Below are 14553 nucleotides of genomic sequence, written 5' to 3' on the forward strand. Positions count from 1 at the left end.
CTACAAGGAATATAAGCCCTCTCAAGGTCACCAAGGTGCCCCTTTTTAGGCCGTGGTTGTAGTTCATCGAATTCTTATTACCTTAGGTCTTTGCTATCTAGAGTGGCAGCGGAGTTTGGGTAACCAGTATATCTCTTGATGCCATCTACACTGACTTGCGACACAGACAAGCTAGGCCAGGAGATCTGACTGGGATTAACACTAAGCCACAGGTTTGGGTGTGCTGTGCTTGCTGCCCTTCCTTCTTCGGGCCCTGAAGGTCAGGTAAGGGAATTAGACTGCTTGCTGGCAGAATAATTAGACAGTGAGTTAGCTAAGATTTTCAGTGTCTTGTTTCTCAGGCTACATATGGAAACTGACATGTGAACTCTAAGTTAAACATTTTCCTGCTACACTAGATATTCCAAAAGACCTAGTATGTTTTCAGCTGATGAGATAGAAACCACTGGAAGAGCTGTTTTTCTCATGAAATTTCAGTTTGTACTCATGGAGGAGATACCCTGTATTCTGTTACATCTTATTTCTAGTGAAGAATTAGCCAAACTGAAATGTATAAAGAAAAAACAAAAACCTCTTAATTTACCATGAATTTGGTTGGTATTTGTTGAGTGGCAGTAATACGAGACCCCGAGCACTTAGAGATCGGTAGGGTACAATTCTTACCTTCCAAGATCTTGCCTTCTAGTGAGGAGACAAATAGGCATAATGCAATGAAATCAGTGCTTCAGCAAAGCTAGGCATGACACTGTGGGAGCACATAGGAAGGATGGAAGAATCAGCCTAAAAGACTGAGGTCAGGAAAAGCTTCTCAAAGAGCATGATCCCAGAGCTGGGATTAGTAGGAGTTAACCCAACAAAAGGTAGAGAAAATCTTTCCATTTCTGAATTCTGACAAACTCTGCCTCTCATGCTCAGGGAGGAGACAGGTGATGTGCTAGGGTGCACAGGGTAAACAGACACTCACTCTCGGGGTCAGGCAAGTGCCCTTTGTTCTCCACTTGCCTGTCTCTAGTCCTGGTCCTGCTCAGACATTTTTGTTTGTTTGTTGACTGGGATTACTTTTTTTTTTTTTTAACAGTTTTATTGGAGTCTAATTGCTTTACAATGGTGTGTTAGTTTCTGCTTTATAACAAAGTGAATCAGTTATACATATACATATGTTCCCATATCTCTTCCCTCTTGCGTCTCCCTCCCTCCCACCCTCCCTATCCCACCCCTCCAGGCGGTCACAAAGCACGGAGCTGACCTCCCTGTGCTATGTGGCTGCTTCCCACTAGCTATCTACCTTACGTTTGGTAGTGTATATATGTCCATGCCTCTCTCGCTTTGTCCCAGCTTACCCTTCCCCCTCCCCATGTCCTCAAGTCCATTCTCTACGTCTGTGTCTTTATTCCTGTCCTGCCCCTAGGTTCTTCAGAACATTTTTTTTTTTTTAAGATTCCATATATATGTGTTAGCATATGGTATTTGTTTTTCTCTTTCTGACTTATGTCACTAATAACTCAATTTCATTTCTTTTTATGGCTGAGTGATATTCCATTGTATATATGTGCCACATCTTCTTTATTCATCTGTCAGTGGACACTTAGGTTGCTTCCATGTCCTGGCTATTGTAAATAGCTGCTCAGACTTTTTAAAGCTTTTAAGAGACTCTCTTAAAGAAGGAAGCACATTTTACCTCCACTGAAAACTTGCGTTCTTCTAGAGGTAATTACAGTTAGTTCCAGTTATTTGTGGTACTTATGCTTTATAAAGTCACTGTGAACACTGTACTCACAAATACTGAATCATTGCTCCTAGAGGAAATACAGGATTAGGTTCCTGTGAGCCTCTGGTCGTGTTTTTAGTAACTGATCAATGCATTACCTTGTTTCATGTGTGTTTCTTATTTAATATATGCTGTTGATTCATTAATATTGAACTCACTGCCCATAGCACTATAACTCATGGCTGATCTAAGCTTATCTAACACATATTTTCTCCATAAGGCACATCACAGCCTTCTTGCACTTAGGAACATGAGATAGCATGGCAGCTGCCCTGGGGAACTATTTTAAATGGAAAAATCACCCACAAAAAGTGAAAAATGTGGCCCTAACTAGACCATGAGAAGGACACCTGTTTCTAGCATGAGAGCTGAAACAAAAAGGCGGAGCATCACTTTCTTCCCCCTCAACTGGGAACTTGCACAATGGTTGAATCAGCTTTTCATCACTCTGTGCATGTCTGTGAATGACTGCAAAGCCTGCCAGTGTTGTTTTTCCTGTTACAAATAAATGTTAACAAGTAGGCGAATTCGTCCATGCAGAATCCACGAATAATGAGCATTGACTGTACTTCTGATAGTTCTACAGCTCTTCATTTTTTCTTCACTTTTCTTCTGCTCTTTGACATAGGTGAGGGGCCGTGAGACTTACGAAATGCTGCTGAAGATCAAAGAATCCCTGGAACTCATGCAGTACCTTCCTCAGCACACGATTGAAACATACAGGCAGCAGCAGCAACAGCAACACCAGCATTTACTTCAGAAACAGTGAGTGTGTCCCTGTGTCATTTTAGGAGATGTGAGTAAGATGACTGTTTATTCAGGTCAGCAACAGGGTGACGGTTGGGTGATGTAAAAGATGAGGTTGTGAGCAGAATATGGTAGGTTCAGATGGGCTGGTGTGGGACACCTTTTTTCACTTCAACAATCTTCTGTGTTTCTTATAACCTTCCCTTTGAGAAGTTCCACCTATATTTTGAAATTGAATACAAACCATTTCGAGTGAATTACAAAAAAGACTCACACTAACAGAATTAGTTCTCTTCTCTATGCCTCTGATCCAAGCACATCTATCAATAGTCGAACTTTGAGTACACACTCTATTCTAGTAATAATGTGTCTGTTTAAAAACATGTACTCTTCCTCATCTCGATAGACTATCTTGTCCCTCTCCTGGGATGCACACAATCCACTTTTGGGAAGACTGTTATAGAGACAGCACATAGGTTTTACTATAAGTGTCTTGAGTGCTGTGTTGAGGATTCAGAGTCCCAGTGCATGCTCATTTAGCAAACATCTGGATGCAGAAGGGCAAAGTGGCATCATATTGCCGTGTTTTAACATCCCCATTCCAGGTCTTCTTCCAGCGATACGTGTTTACATCAATGAGGCCAGATTTTGCAACCATATTAGAATATACATACAACCTATTTACATGTTAATTTTTACCTAGATTCTTGGATCTTTGATTATGTTCATTGTTTTATGACTAACCTGAATAAAATAGCTCTTATAAAAGGAAGAGACTCCACTTATACTTACCCTTCTGTGGTTAAGAATAATCACTTGTTAGCTTAAAAACTAGTGTGTCTGTACTGGAAGTATTGCCAGAGTCTCTGCAGATAGATGTAAAATATAGACATTTGGGGCTCATTCTAGTAATTCAAGCATTTGACTTTATTCTTCAGGCAAAAAAAAATAAACCCAAACCATCTTGCCGAAGTCAAAGATTGTCTTTTACAATAGAAATGTAAATGGGCAATAAATAGTGGATCTTTTCTCATATATTATTAGCTACTCTAGAGAGATACCTATGGAAAGTGTAATAAAAAGAGATTGCTTTTCTTTTTTAAATCAAAATAAATGTAGGTGAGAAGGTGGGACTGCATTTCTGATAGTCAGAAGGCATCCTCTGAGCCCATACCTACTGACTGTGAGGTATGGGGTGGGCAGCAGGGGAATAGAAAATAAGAATGCTCTCTCTTTAAAGGACTTTAGGCTCTTTGAGCATTTAAGACCTTTTTTGCCTGGAAGAGATCTCACCATTCACTTCTGGCACGAAAGTTTGCAAATCATAAATATAAGGTTTTAGAGTAAGGCTGACTGGAAAGTTGAATCAGGCGGTTCCTTGGGGACACAGGGTACGCCAAAGGAGAATTAGAATTCAAGGTTACAGAATTCCCATTGCCAATCCTATATAGTCTTTAGGATATCAGATAGAAATATATATTAATACATTCAAGTGCAAAACTGATTTAGTTCTTATAAACTCATAAAAGAGGAATCAAAGAAATAGACTTGTAGCATCAATTACAAACCCAAAGGGGATAAATGCCTTCTCCAAGATATGCGTGTCACGCTATTAAGACATACTCTCAGATCGTCACCAGTTCACTCTGGAAATGTTTGGCTTAGCGAAAATGACCTCAGAAGAACTACTCCATAGCAGATCATGCTGAACTCGTTGCTCCGTGATTTCCTGCCTCTTTTTTAACAGGAAAAGTTCTGTCAGTATTAAATAGTGTGGTTTGAAAGGTCTGACCCTCTAGCACAGGGGTTGGCAAACTTTTTTTTTCTGTAAAGCACCAGTAGTAAATATCTTAGGCTTTCTGGTCCATATATATGGTCTCTTGTAGCTCCCCAGTTCAGAAGCACAGCAGCAAACCACAGACAATATGTAAATAAATGAGAGCAGCTGTTACACTAGAGTTTTATTTTATGGACACTGAAGTTTGAATTTCATATAATTTTCACTTGTCATGAAACATTCTTCTTCTTTTGAATTTTTCCTACCGTGTAAAAATGTAAAAACCATTCTTAGTTTATGGGCCAGGTTTGGCCCATTCACTATAGTTTGCCAGTCCTTCTTCTAGATAAAAGAGTGGCCCCTTCATGGCTTCTTGATGTTCATATTTTTTGATAGGAGTATCTGGAAGCTAATCTATATATTCTAAAGTAGAGAGGTATTAAAAGATTTTAGGAAGTTTTTTAAGGTGTCATCTCAGTATCTAACAAAACAACAGCAGTCTTTAGCAGAGGCTTCTCTTGTCTTTCTTCTGGCTGAAAAAGACATGCCCATCTAGACACAAAATATGGTTCATCATCAGCTAAGACTGGAATAGTTGACGTGACTCATGTAATAAGCTTTTTACTGAAGATCTGCTACATGAAAGCAGTAAAAATAGAGATGAGGTAGATGAGGTTCCTGCCTTCCTATAGTTTACGGTTTGGTGGTGAATTCCTAACCAGAACACCTTTTGAATCTTAAGAAATCTCTGGAAGTTTATTCTCAGCATCATTTATACCATTCTCAGCATCATGTAAGTTCATAGGACAATTTTAAACAACTTGTATAGATTATACAGTAGAAGGAATAGTTTTGTCATAGTTTTAGAGACTTTACAAGGCAAGATGATCTGTTTCAGTTGGAGACATGTGCATTTGTTTGTTTACATGGAGTATACGAGGATATATAGTCCCATGTCCCTGGATGATGAGTTATCCAGGGCTTATAATTTATCTAGCCTAATTGGCTTGCATTGCTCTAAAGGGAAATTGTTTTATTTATAATTAATATTCCATAAAACAATCTATTTCATCAAAGAAGAAAATATATCTTAAAATTATTATTTTAAGAAGCTCAAAAGATTTTAGAGACATATTTTCACTTTTCTGCATGTGTGGTGGTCACAGATAAATAGCGAGGAATTTGTAGCCCCGTAGTTTCCTGTGGTGTCCATTTATATGTATAATTGCATGTTTTTGAGTGCTTGTCTCACAGTGTATAAGAGCTAACTTCAGCTGTGATAACTTGTGCATGGAAATATAACAGACTGCAAAATGAACTCTTTGCAAAATATAGACATTTGGTCTAGTTATGTCTTTGTTACATTATATATACATGGGTCTCCCTCCAATGATTGATATACATTTATATAAATTCTCCAGTTGCTGTATTCTTCAGCTCAGTTTTTTTCAGCTCTTTTATTTTTATACAAAGCTCCAAGAAAGAGCACGAATGATTAGACAAAGAAAACTGGAAATCTAATTCCTGGCAATCATTTGAAAAGAATACATCAGCTTGGAAAATGCCTATGATAGCCTGTGATTTCCTTTGCAAAAACTTAGTACCAATATTTTATGCTGGTAAGGAATCAAGTTTATGCTTTTCTTTATAGTAGAATGAAAATTAATGGGAAGAGAATACACTCTGTACGAGGTAGCAATAAAATATTTTCAGTTTAATTGCTTCTATTAGTTCCTCACTATATGTTTTCTCGCTGCTTGCTTTTCATTTATGCATGGTTTTCCTTATTCAAAAATTCCTTCACAATTACCTTCATGATCATAGGCTTTCTGGAGGATAAATCTTACACTGAGTTTTTGTGAATCGAGTTGTTACAGCTATAAGTAGGCTTTATTCCATTTATAAGGAAATTTGATTTTAGTTGATTTGCTCACATTGGAATAAACATAGGGAGTTACGTCCATAGGAGCCAGAATCTAGTGAGAGGACAAATTGGACCCATTCTTGCCACTGGACTCCTTACCATCATATTTTCAAGGGACATTAACTCTTAAGACAGTTTTGTAGCAGCCACTTGAGACCTTTTTAGCAATCTTTTGACATGTGTACTTTTGACCAATACTATCTCTTGTTCATTTTTTTTCTTCTGTAGTTTACCCTCCTTCTTGGGTAAGATCTGATCTGAGAGCAGCATTACTTTGTTAAAATTTTACTTAGCCCAACTCTGGAGAATTATTTTTAAGTTTCTACAGGATAGATGTACTTTGATTTTAATACAAATGTATGACATCCTGAGGAGCTCTTAGTGTTTCCTTCTCCTTTATGATCACTTGATGATTGCAGCTTGTTGGTATCCATGATATAGGTCAGAGAATACTGGAGCAGAACAGGATCTTCAAGACTATAGTTCTAGCCCCGTTGTGCTATAGCTGGGGAAACTGAGGCCCCATGAACTACACCTGTGATTTCATAGCCAGTTCATAATAAATCTGAGACTAGAATCAGATCTGGAAGACATAGCTCTTTACAATATTCTGGGCTGCTTCATTAGTTAAGAAAGTCATAATAAGAAAACACAAAGCAAGCATTCATTCCCATTTTTCTGTCCCTGTATCAGGTGGTTGGTATTTACCCTTGTGGTTTCAGCGTAAAGTCCTATTTCTCTAAGCTCATCTGGCTACGATTTTCTTCAAGAATGTTGATAATTCTTCCTCAGATTCATGTATCTAAGAAGCAAGTAATATTTTCAGAATTATCAATGTAGAAGAGAGCAGAAGGCACAAATCTCTCTCTCCCTCACTGACAGGTATGACTAATACCATATTTCTAAGTCTGACTTAGAAATTCTCCACACTTCCAGAATATTTGTTTGAAATTGCCAGTTTCATAGATTAAAAAAAAGGTAAATATGGGCAGTTTCATGGGGTTCAACCTTATAGGTCATGGCACTGCACAAGCCTTTACAGTTTACACAGTTAGTTTAGAACTTCACGAAAATGTTAGGAAGTTGTCAGGACAGATATTTATTAGCTCTGAATTGGCAATGCAGAAAAACACCCTCAGATTAATTAAATTCAGATAGATTAAATCACTTTTCTAACTTCTCACATCTCATTGCAGAACTTGTCTCAATTCTAGTCTCAGTGTGTAATTCTCTGGTCCAGACATTTTTTTCATAAGTGAAGGATGATTTCTGCATGTTGTCTTATTCAATCCTTGGTCCAAGAGAAGCCCCAAGATGTAATATCCACACAAGAAGTCGAAGCCATTGTTCTTTAGTTGGTAATAAATTGCTTCCCTACTAATTTGTATTCTGGCATCTTCTTTAAGATGATCCCAATTCTTGCTGGTGAGATGGCTTACTAAATCTCAGCACTGAACAAGTGAAAATTGCTTTGTTCCTTTGCAAGGAGTAACCATATGTGATTCAAAAGCCATCCGGGCAGTAATTCCCAAACAGTTCATGGGGTTGCACAACCCTTAGGAAAGTAAGAGGATTTGTTCCTGGCATCCTTGTGTCATAATTGATTTCTTCATTATGCAAAAGTTGCTTTCGTGAGTTTGATATGTGCATTTCTAGGCCAAGTTTGTGACTGAAAGGATTAGGGTATTTATCCATCACAATCTGGGCACGTGCAAAATGCTCATTAGTAGTTCTTTACAAAGGCATGATGACACAGCCCCCAGACTGATAAGATCATATTTCTTCATACTTCAGAGTTAAGCTAGACAGGAACAGTAATGAGGTATCATAATTGGGAAGATGACATTTTACAAAAGATTGAAGTTACTTCTTGTCTCTGCATTCCTTTTTGCAATTAATTGAGTCCAATATGCCAAGCACCATACGAAGCATCTTGACCTACCTTGTCTCAGTAGTCCTCAACTAAGTAACTTGTGGAACTTCTTAAAAGTGTACGTATGCCTGGGTCCCAGCCTGGTCTCAGAAAGGATCCTGGAAAATGCATTTTTTAAAAGTTCCACAGGTGATTCTAATAGTTCTAGATAGCTACCATTGCCTTCTCTCATTTCTTCTTCATAAAAGTCTTGGGAAGTCATCTCTGAGTGATCTTAAAGGAAGGTAAAGAGGAAGGAACAAAAATAGCCGTGCGGCATTCTGTTCTGACTATACTATGATCATGAAGGTAGAAGGATGTGTTTCTGTATTCAGTTGATTTGAATATATGAAGTCCTAAGCCTTCATCTTTTCTTTTCTCTGGTTCCTCTCTGCAGTCTCCTTTCAGCCTGCTTCAGGAATGAGCTTGTGGAGCCCCGGAGAGAAAGCCCGAGGCAATCTGACGTCTTCTTTAGACATTCCAGCCCCCCAAACCGATCAGTGTACCCATAGAGCCCCATCTCTGTATTTTGAGCGTATGTGTTTGTTGTGTTTCCGTGTGTGTGTGTGTGTGTGTGTGTGTATGTATGTGTGTGTGTGTGTATCAAGCCCTCGTAGCCAGGACTTGAAGACACTTTGGCTCAGAGACCCAACTGCTCAAAGGCACACAGCCACTAGTAAGAAAATCTTTGAAGGGACTCAAAACTGTACAAGAAAGGACATTTTCTGCAGATTCTGTATCCTTAGATCTAGCATTGGTCCATCAGGAACCCTTGTGTCTGTCTGTGAGCTTTTGTGTTGTTTCTTGGGAGGGAGGAGCTCAGGTTGGGAAGAGAGGCATTACGATGTTTATTGGAACCCTTTTCTGTTACCTTCTGTTGTGTTTCTAAAACTCATGAAAAAGCTTTTGAGCAGGTCTCAAACTTAAGATGTCTTTTTAAGAAAAGGAGAAAAAAAGGTTGTTATTGTCTAGGCAGAAGTAAACTGTAGGTTACTGAGAGACTCAGGCCCTTTTAATGCTGGTCATGCAATGATACTGCAAATAGTAACAAGCTAAGGTGTCAAGTGTACTGCTGGACAGAGAGGTAATAACTACCATGAGTAGCCACTGCGGGGAATGATTTTTTCTTCTTTTTGAGAACTTGCATTACCAGTATCCTCCCCTCATATGTAGTAAAAAGCTCATTAATTCTGTGTCAGGTCCTGCCACTGCCACCCCATGTCAGCATCTGATGTGATAGTCTTCCTTGCTTTTGGAAACCCTCCAAAATTTGTGTTTGGACCCCAAGGCAGGTAAACCTCTTTTGTCATTTTAAGAGGAGGGTAAAACTACCCCAGTAATATTCTTTCAGGCAGTCATATATCATTCTTCCGTGTCCACCATGGAATTCAAAGTCCTCTCACCGAATCTATAATTAACTCCTTTGATTGGAGCGCCATAAAATCAGCCATATCACTGACACTGTTCAAATTACCGTGTCCAGGACACTTATGCTTTGTTTAAGTGATGTCCAAGCGGACACGTTTTTAAATCAACACTCCTGGCCTAAGAATTAAAGACAGGAAGAGTAGATAATTTTTCTTTTTTGGTTCAAAGACTTTAGAGAATCTATTTCCATTTTAAATCATATTTTAAAGTAATAGTATAATGACTTAAAAAATCTGCTCCCCACACCAGGTCACCAGCTCTTTATTCTTTGTCACCACAGCAATGATTTCTTGTTATTGAGGCTGTTGCTTTATGGATGTGTGATTTTAATTTTCAATAAACTTTTGCATCTTGGTTTATCTCGCAGTTTTTCTTTTCTGTCTCTTTTGCTTTTTGAAATTCCTTAAATGCTAGAATATTTTCATTTAAGTGCCTGAAGTACCACGTGTAAGTCTAAAGAACAAGAATAGGTCACTTTGGTTCTGTCTACACTATTGTCATAGTTGGTGTTTTTATTTAAGATACTCTGTATGAAGGTCATCAGTCCTAAAAGTAAATTTCAATGCCCATGCTAACTTGAAAATTCATTTTAGCCCTGTGCATGTTTAATTTCGTCATAAAGAGCTAGGCACTATAGCATCATTTGTTCACATCTCTGAATAAGCCTTGAGTTATATCTTCAGTTGCCAAGTTCACTAGAAGAAATTTAAATCAAATTCCAGTTTATTAAATAAATTGGCTTCTGTGACACTGGTGTTAGGAAATATCCAGTGGAACCTGTTGTGCACAGGTTTTAAAAAAAATTACAATACGTTCTGATCTTTGAGTAACAAGTTTTAAAAACTTCATAAACCACCGTTCTAAATAAAACTAATATAGTCACTTAGAAAACTACTTAAGGAAAACAAGAAAAATACTTAAGAAAAAACATGTTTATGTTTTAGATAAAAGTATAATAGTAAAATCAGATGATCCTGTTACATTGGCACCATTTTCAATTAATCTAAAAACTTTCTAATCCCTTTTAAGGAATTCACAAATTCCTTAAACGGTTAGTATGTTTAATTTTTTAATGTTTGTTTTTTCTTCTGGAAGTTTTTTTTCCCTTTCACCCTATTTTTATGGAAGTTTTTAATGTGTTTATAGTGATGTTTATATAAATGCATACATTTGAACTGATAGAAAATATTTTATAATTACAGTTGACTTAGCTGGAGAATAAATGCTGCCTTTCGTCTTTAGAAGCAAGATTCCTCAGCTAGAGAGAAAAGTTACATGTGGGGAGGTACTGGGCAAAATTTCGAGGAGGAACAATTCCTTTTCTCATGTTCATGTCTTCCCTTTTTCTGACCTGCCCCATATCCACGGTGTTTTGCTCTACCCCCAATATCCCTTTCCCTTCTCGGATCCCGCCATGCAAAAGTGGTTTGGTAAAATAGATTCACCCTGATGTATTGCCAAATTCCACTAGAGAGTTGCTTTTTCATTAGCAATGGAAGATTTAAGGCCAAAGAAGGAATCCTTTGGTGGAATTCTAGGACAAATTGTAGGACAATGTCCAGGGCACTTACATAATCTCATTTAATCTTCATAGCAAGTCTTCTGGAGTGAGTTAATGCCTGTTCTACAGATTAAGTAAATGAGACTCCAGAGACCTATATAATACCCAAAGTCACTTAATTGATTTGTGTCAGATCGAGAATGTGAACTCTAATATTTCGATTGGCTCCAAAATTTATGTTCCTTCTTCGTTTCTCTATGGTTTGTGACCTACCTTCCTCAACAATAATTTAAGTGGCTTAAAATAAATGAACTAACAAAATGGTCAAAAATAAAGACCACCAAAAACAGGAGAAAGGAATTGTAACAGGACTTGGAAGAAGGCGTTCACTATAATTGAGGGTCCAGGGAAAATTCATAGCTCTTAAATACATTTTTACTTTCCTAGTGGTGGGCATTAATGGTTCAAGCAACGCTTCCATTAGCTCTTGCTGTACATTTGACTGATTTGCGAGGATGGGAGAGATATGTAGACATTTCTTTAGGTTACAGAGGACCAACCTGCCTCTGGAGTCTGGGTAACCTGGCATCTTTGTTGCTTTGTGGTGGGCAAAGGTAGAGGAAGAAGCACCTAGCAAAGCTTCTCTTGATCACCTTGCCCTGAACATTCTTGCACTTTGATATGGACTTACAGAGGTTCCTAGGTGTATTCAAATGTGCTGACTCTTATGCAAGGCTTCTACACAGGGATGGAGTGGGTTTGAGGATAGCTCGGTCTCCCTTTACTATATCCCTTGCTCCCTGTTCCATCTTGGTCTCCTATTTCCTCTTACTACTTCACCCACTTCTTGATGTAACCTACTGCACTCCACTGTCTTACTTCTGGGAAGGTGTCACAGAATGAAAGGAAAAACTCTTGGACTAGGAGCCAAGAGACCTCTCAGCCCATCATTTAACAATGTGTGACTTAGGCACATTTTTTCTCAGAGTCTTATATTTACCCATCTGTACAACAGGTATAATCATTTCTGCCCATCCCTACCCTGCCATCCCATGTCCTCCTCCACGAGATGTGAGACTCATTTGGAAAATGGATAAAGGAGAGCTTGGTAACCTGAAGAATCTAACAGTTGGCAGAGTTTATTATATAAATGCCCATTTATACAACATGGATCTAAACCTGTCTTCTTGAGAAGGGCTAAAGTGAGAAATCAATACCCTCCTACTTTAAGACAGTGATTCTAAAATGCAGCTGAATCGTCAATTGCACATTAATTGTCATGTTCATTTATGCAAATATAGCATAGTGTTTGAATTCCTCTAGCTGTGGCTCTTCAGTGATACGGAATGGAGCCTTCCCTGTTTTGTGTAATTATGGAGAATGCAGAGCTTTGAAGTCCAAGCCTAGCACGACTGTAGCACTCAGGTGTTAGAGCCACTTGTTATTTTTTCAAACATTATTATACCATGTTTGTTTGGAACTTGGATTCATTTACAGAGCCTCCTAAATCGGATACACATACACACACACAAGCAAATAAAACTCAAAGAAACATTTTTCTTCTCTTCTCTAATAAACATATGGCTGCAGCAGGGAGGAGACAAATAGGAACAAAATAATACCTTTTATTTGAGGAGTGTAAACGGGGAGGTTTTCCCCTTTTACATGCTCAGCCCAACCTTCATTCTCTGGTCACAATAATGACTCACTGTAAATGCCTGACAGTGTGTACAGTTCTTCCTCATCTTGTCTTTTTGGTTCTCACCATAGCCCAATCCAAGGTAGGTTGGATTGTTATCCCAATGTATCCACTACTCTATGAGCTTCTCCGAGATGGGACCATTTCTTATTAGTTTTCCCACCTCTAGCATCTAACTCATGCAGTAAGTGTATATATTTTAAGTTTTTATATATTTTAGTTTTCTGATGAGGGATATTTACTGGCTTGCACAGGGACCTATAGCTTTCTAACATATGCTGAAGGGAGACTTAAACGTTGTTTATCTGACTCTGTATCCTTCCCCGGTTCTAGATATCACTAGTTCTATATTCAAGGGAAAAGTCGGGCATGGCAGTTGAATAGGGAATGTTGTATGTAATATAATACATAGTATGACAAACCAATTCTAGTAAATTTACAAACTGAAGTAATGCCAAATGGAAAACTGTTTGTTTTTTTCCTTTGTCTCTCAAGAGACTTGTGGAAACTTAACAGAACAGTTGTTTGGACTCCTGGGTTCCCCTTGTGTAGAGAGGCTGTTGACGTTCCGATGGGTTCCCTCATGGCCCGTGAACAGCTAAGCTGAGAAAGCGTGTTTCCGTGTTGAGGCCTCTGCATGATGGCAGGTCGTGCTACCAAATGCCCTGTTTGACTGACTTTGTGGTTATTTTCTGTATATGCCCAAATGGCCTAGGAAGCTAGAGGTGAAACGCCTCAGCTGCAATTTAGCATGGCGTCTCCATGTCTTTCATAAGCCTTTGGGTCTTCACTCAGTTCTTTTCCCTTATTGATTTTCACGTTGAAAGGGATGGAGAAAACAATAGAGGGAAAAAGAAGATGCAATGATTTCCCATCTCACAAAGGAGATGCTTTAGGAAGATATTCAGCTTTGTCCTCTACTCATGTAGGAAACACACGATCTGATGATAGCCTTGTGATCCCTGCCAAGGTAGGAGAGATTCTCAGATAGAAGCACAAATAAGTTCCTGTCATTGTTCTGGAGGAATATTTTGGCAAGTGTACAGTTAAGGCTATGTTTTAATATGAGACCTGTTGGAAATGACCAGTCCCCACTCTTCAGCGTCCTGTGCTCACCATCCTTCCCGTGTTTGTGTTCCCAGGACCTCGATGCAGTCTCAGTCTTCCTACGGTAACAGCTCCCCACCTCTGAACAAAATGAACAGCATGAACAAGCTGCCTTCCGTGAGCCAGCTTATCAACCCTCAGCAGCGCAACACCCTCACTCCCACCACCATCCCCGATGGCATGGGAGCCAACAGTAAGAGCATCTCCCGTTAGCTGCAGCTGGAGGACCCATAGGGCTAGTGTAGGGGAAGACTTTGCTCTGGGATGGGGGGAAAGCTTGCTCTGAAGCTACGGGAGAGGCACAGTAGACAGGACAGATCAAAGTTGAGTGGCTTAAATTTCTCACGGTGAACTTTTTCTCACTTTTAAGATGTATGGTTCATTACAAAGCACACTGGTAGAGACAGAGAAGACTGTTCCTTTAGTAGGGATAAGGATCTCTGTGAAAAAGAACAGTCCACTTCCTACCAACCTGGATGGGAACCCACCTTCTACATTCTTTGAGATAGTCAAAAGGAAATATGTCCAACTTGTGGGAAGTAGCATAGTGTAGTGGACTTAAAATCTAGAGAAATAGATCCTAGTCTGGACTCTATTGCAGCATTAGCTGCATAACTCTGGACGAGTCACCTCTCTGCTCTAATGCTCAGTTTTCCATTCATAAAATTATCACTCTGCACAGTTAACAAG

General features: G+C 38.9%; 1 protein-coding gene across 5 annotated transcripts in view; it reads left to right on the forward strand.

The window, feature by feature from the left end:
• Positions 1 to 14553, forward strand: part of TP63 (tumor protein p63) — a 100624-nt gene that overhangs the window by 76337 nt on the left and 9734 nt on the right. For 4 of the 5 annotated variants that reach the window (XM_033403242.2, XM_033403244.2, XM_004278488.3 and 1 more), the window contains 2 exons: positions 2397 to 2533; positions 13899 to 14056. In XM_033403242.2, the coding sequence (XP_033259133.1) occupies positions 2397 to 2533; positions 13899 to 14056 (295 nt within the window). Of the gene's footprint in view, positions 1 to 2396; positions 2534 to 8525; positions 9916 to 13898; positions 14057 to 14553 lie in introns of those variants that run through there. The other variant, XM_004278490.4, reaches the window with a different exon arrangement.

The sequence above is a fragment of the Orcinus orca genome, chromosome 5, assembly GCF_937001465.1.
Source record: "Orcinus orca chromosome 5, mOrcOrc1.1, whole genome shotgun sequence".
NCBI classification, from domain to species: Eukaryota; Metazoa; Chordata; class Mammalia; order Artiodactyla; family Delphinidae; genus Orcinus; species Orcinus orca.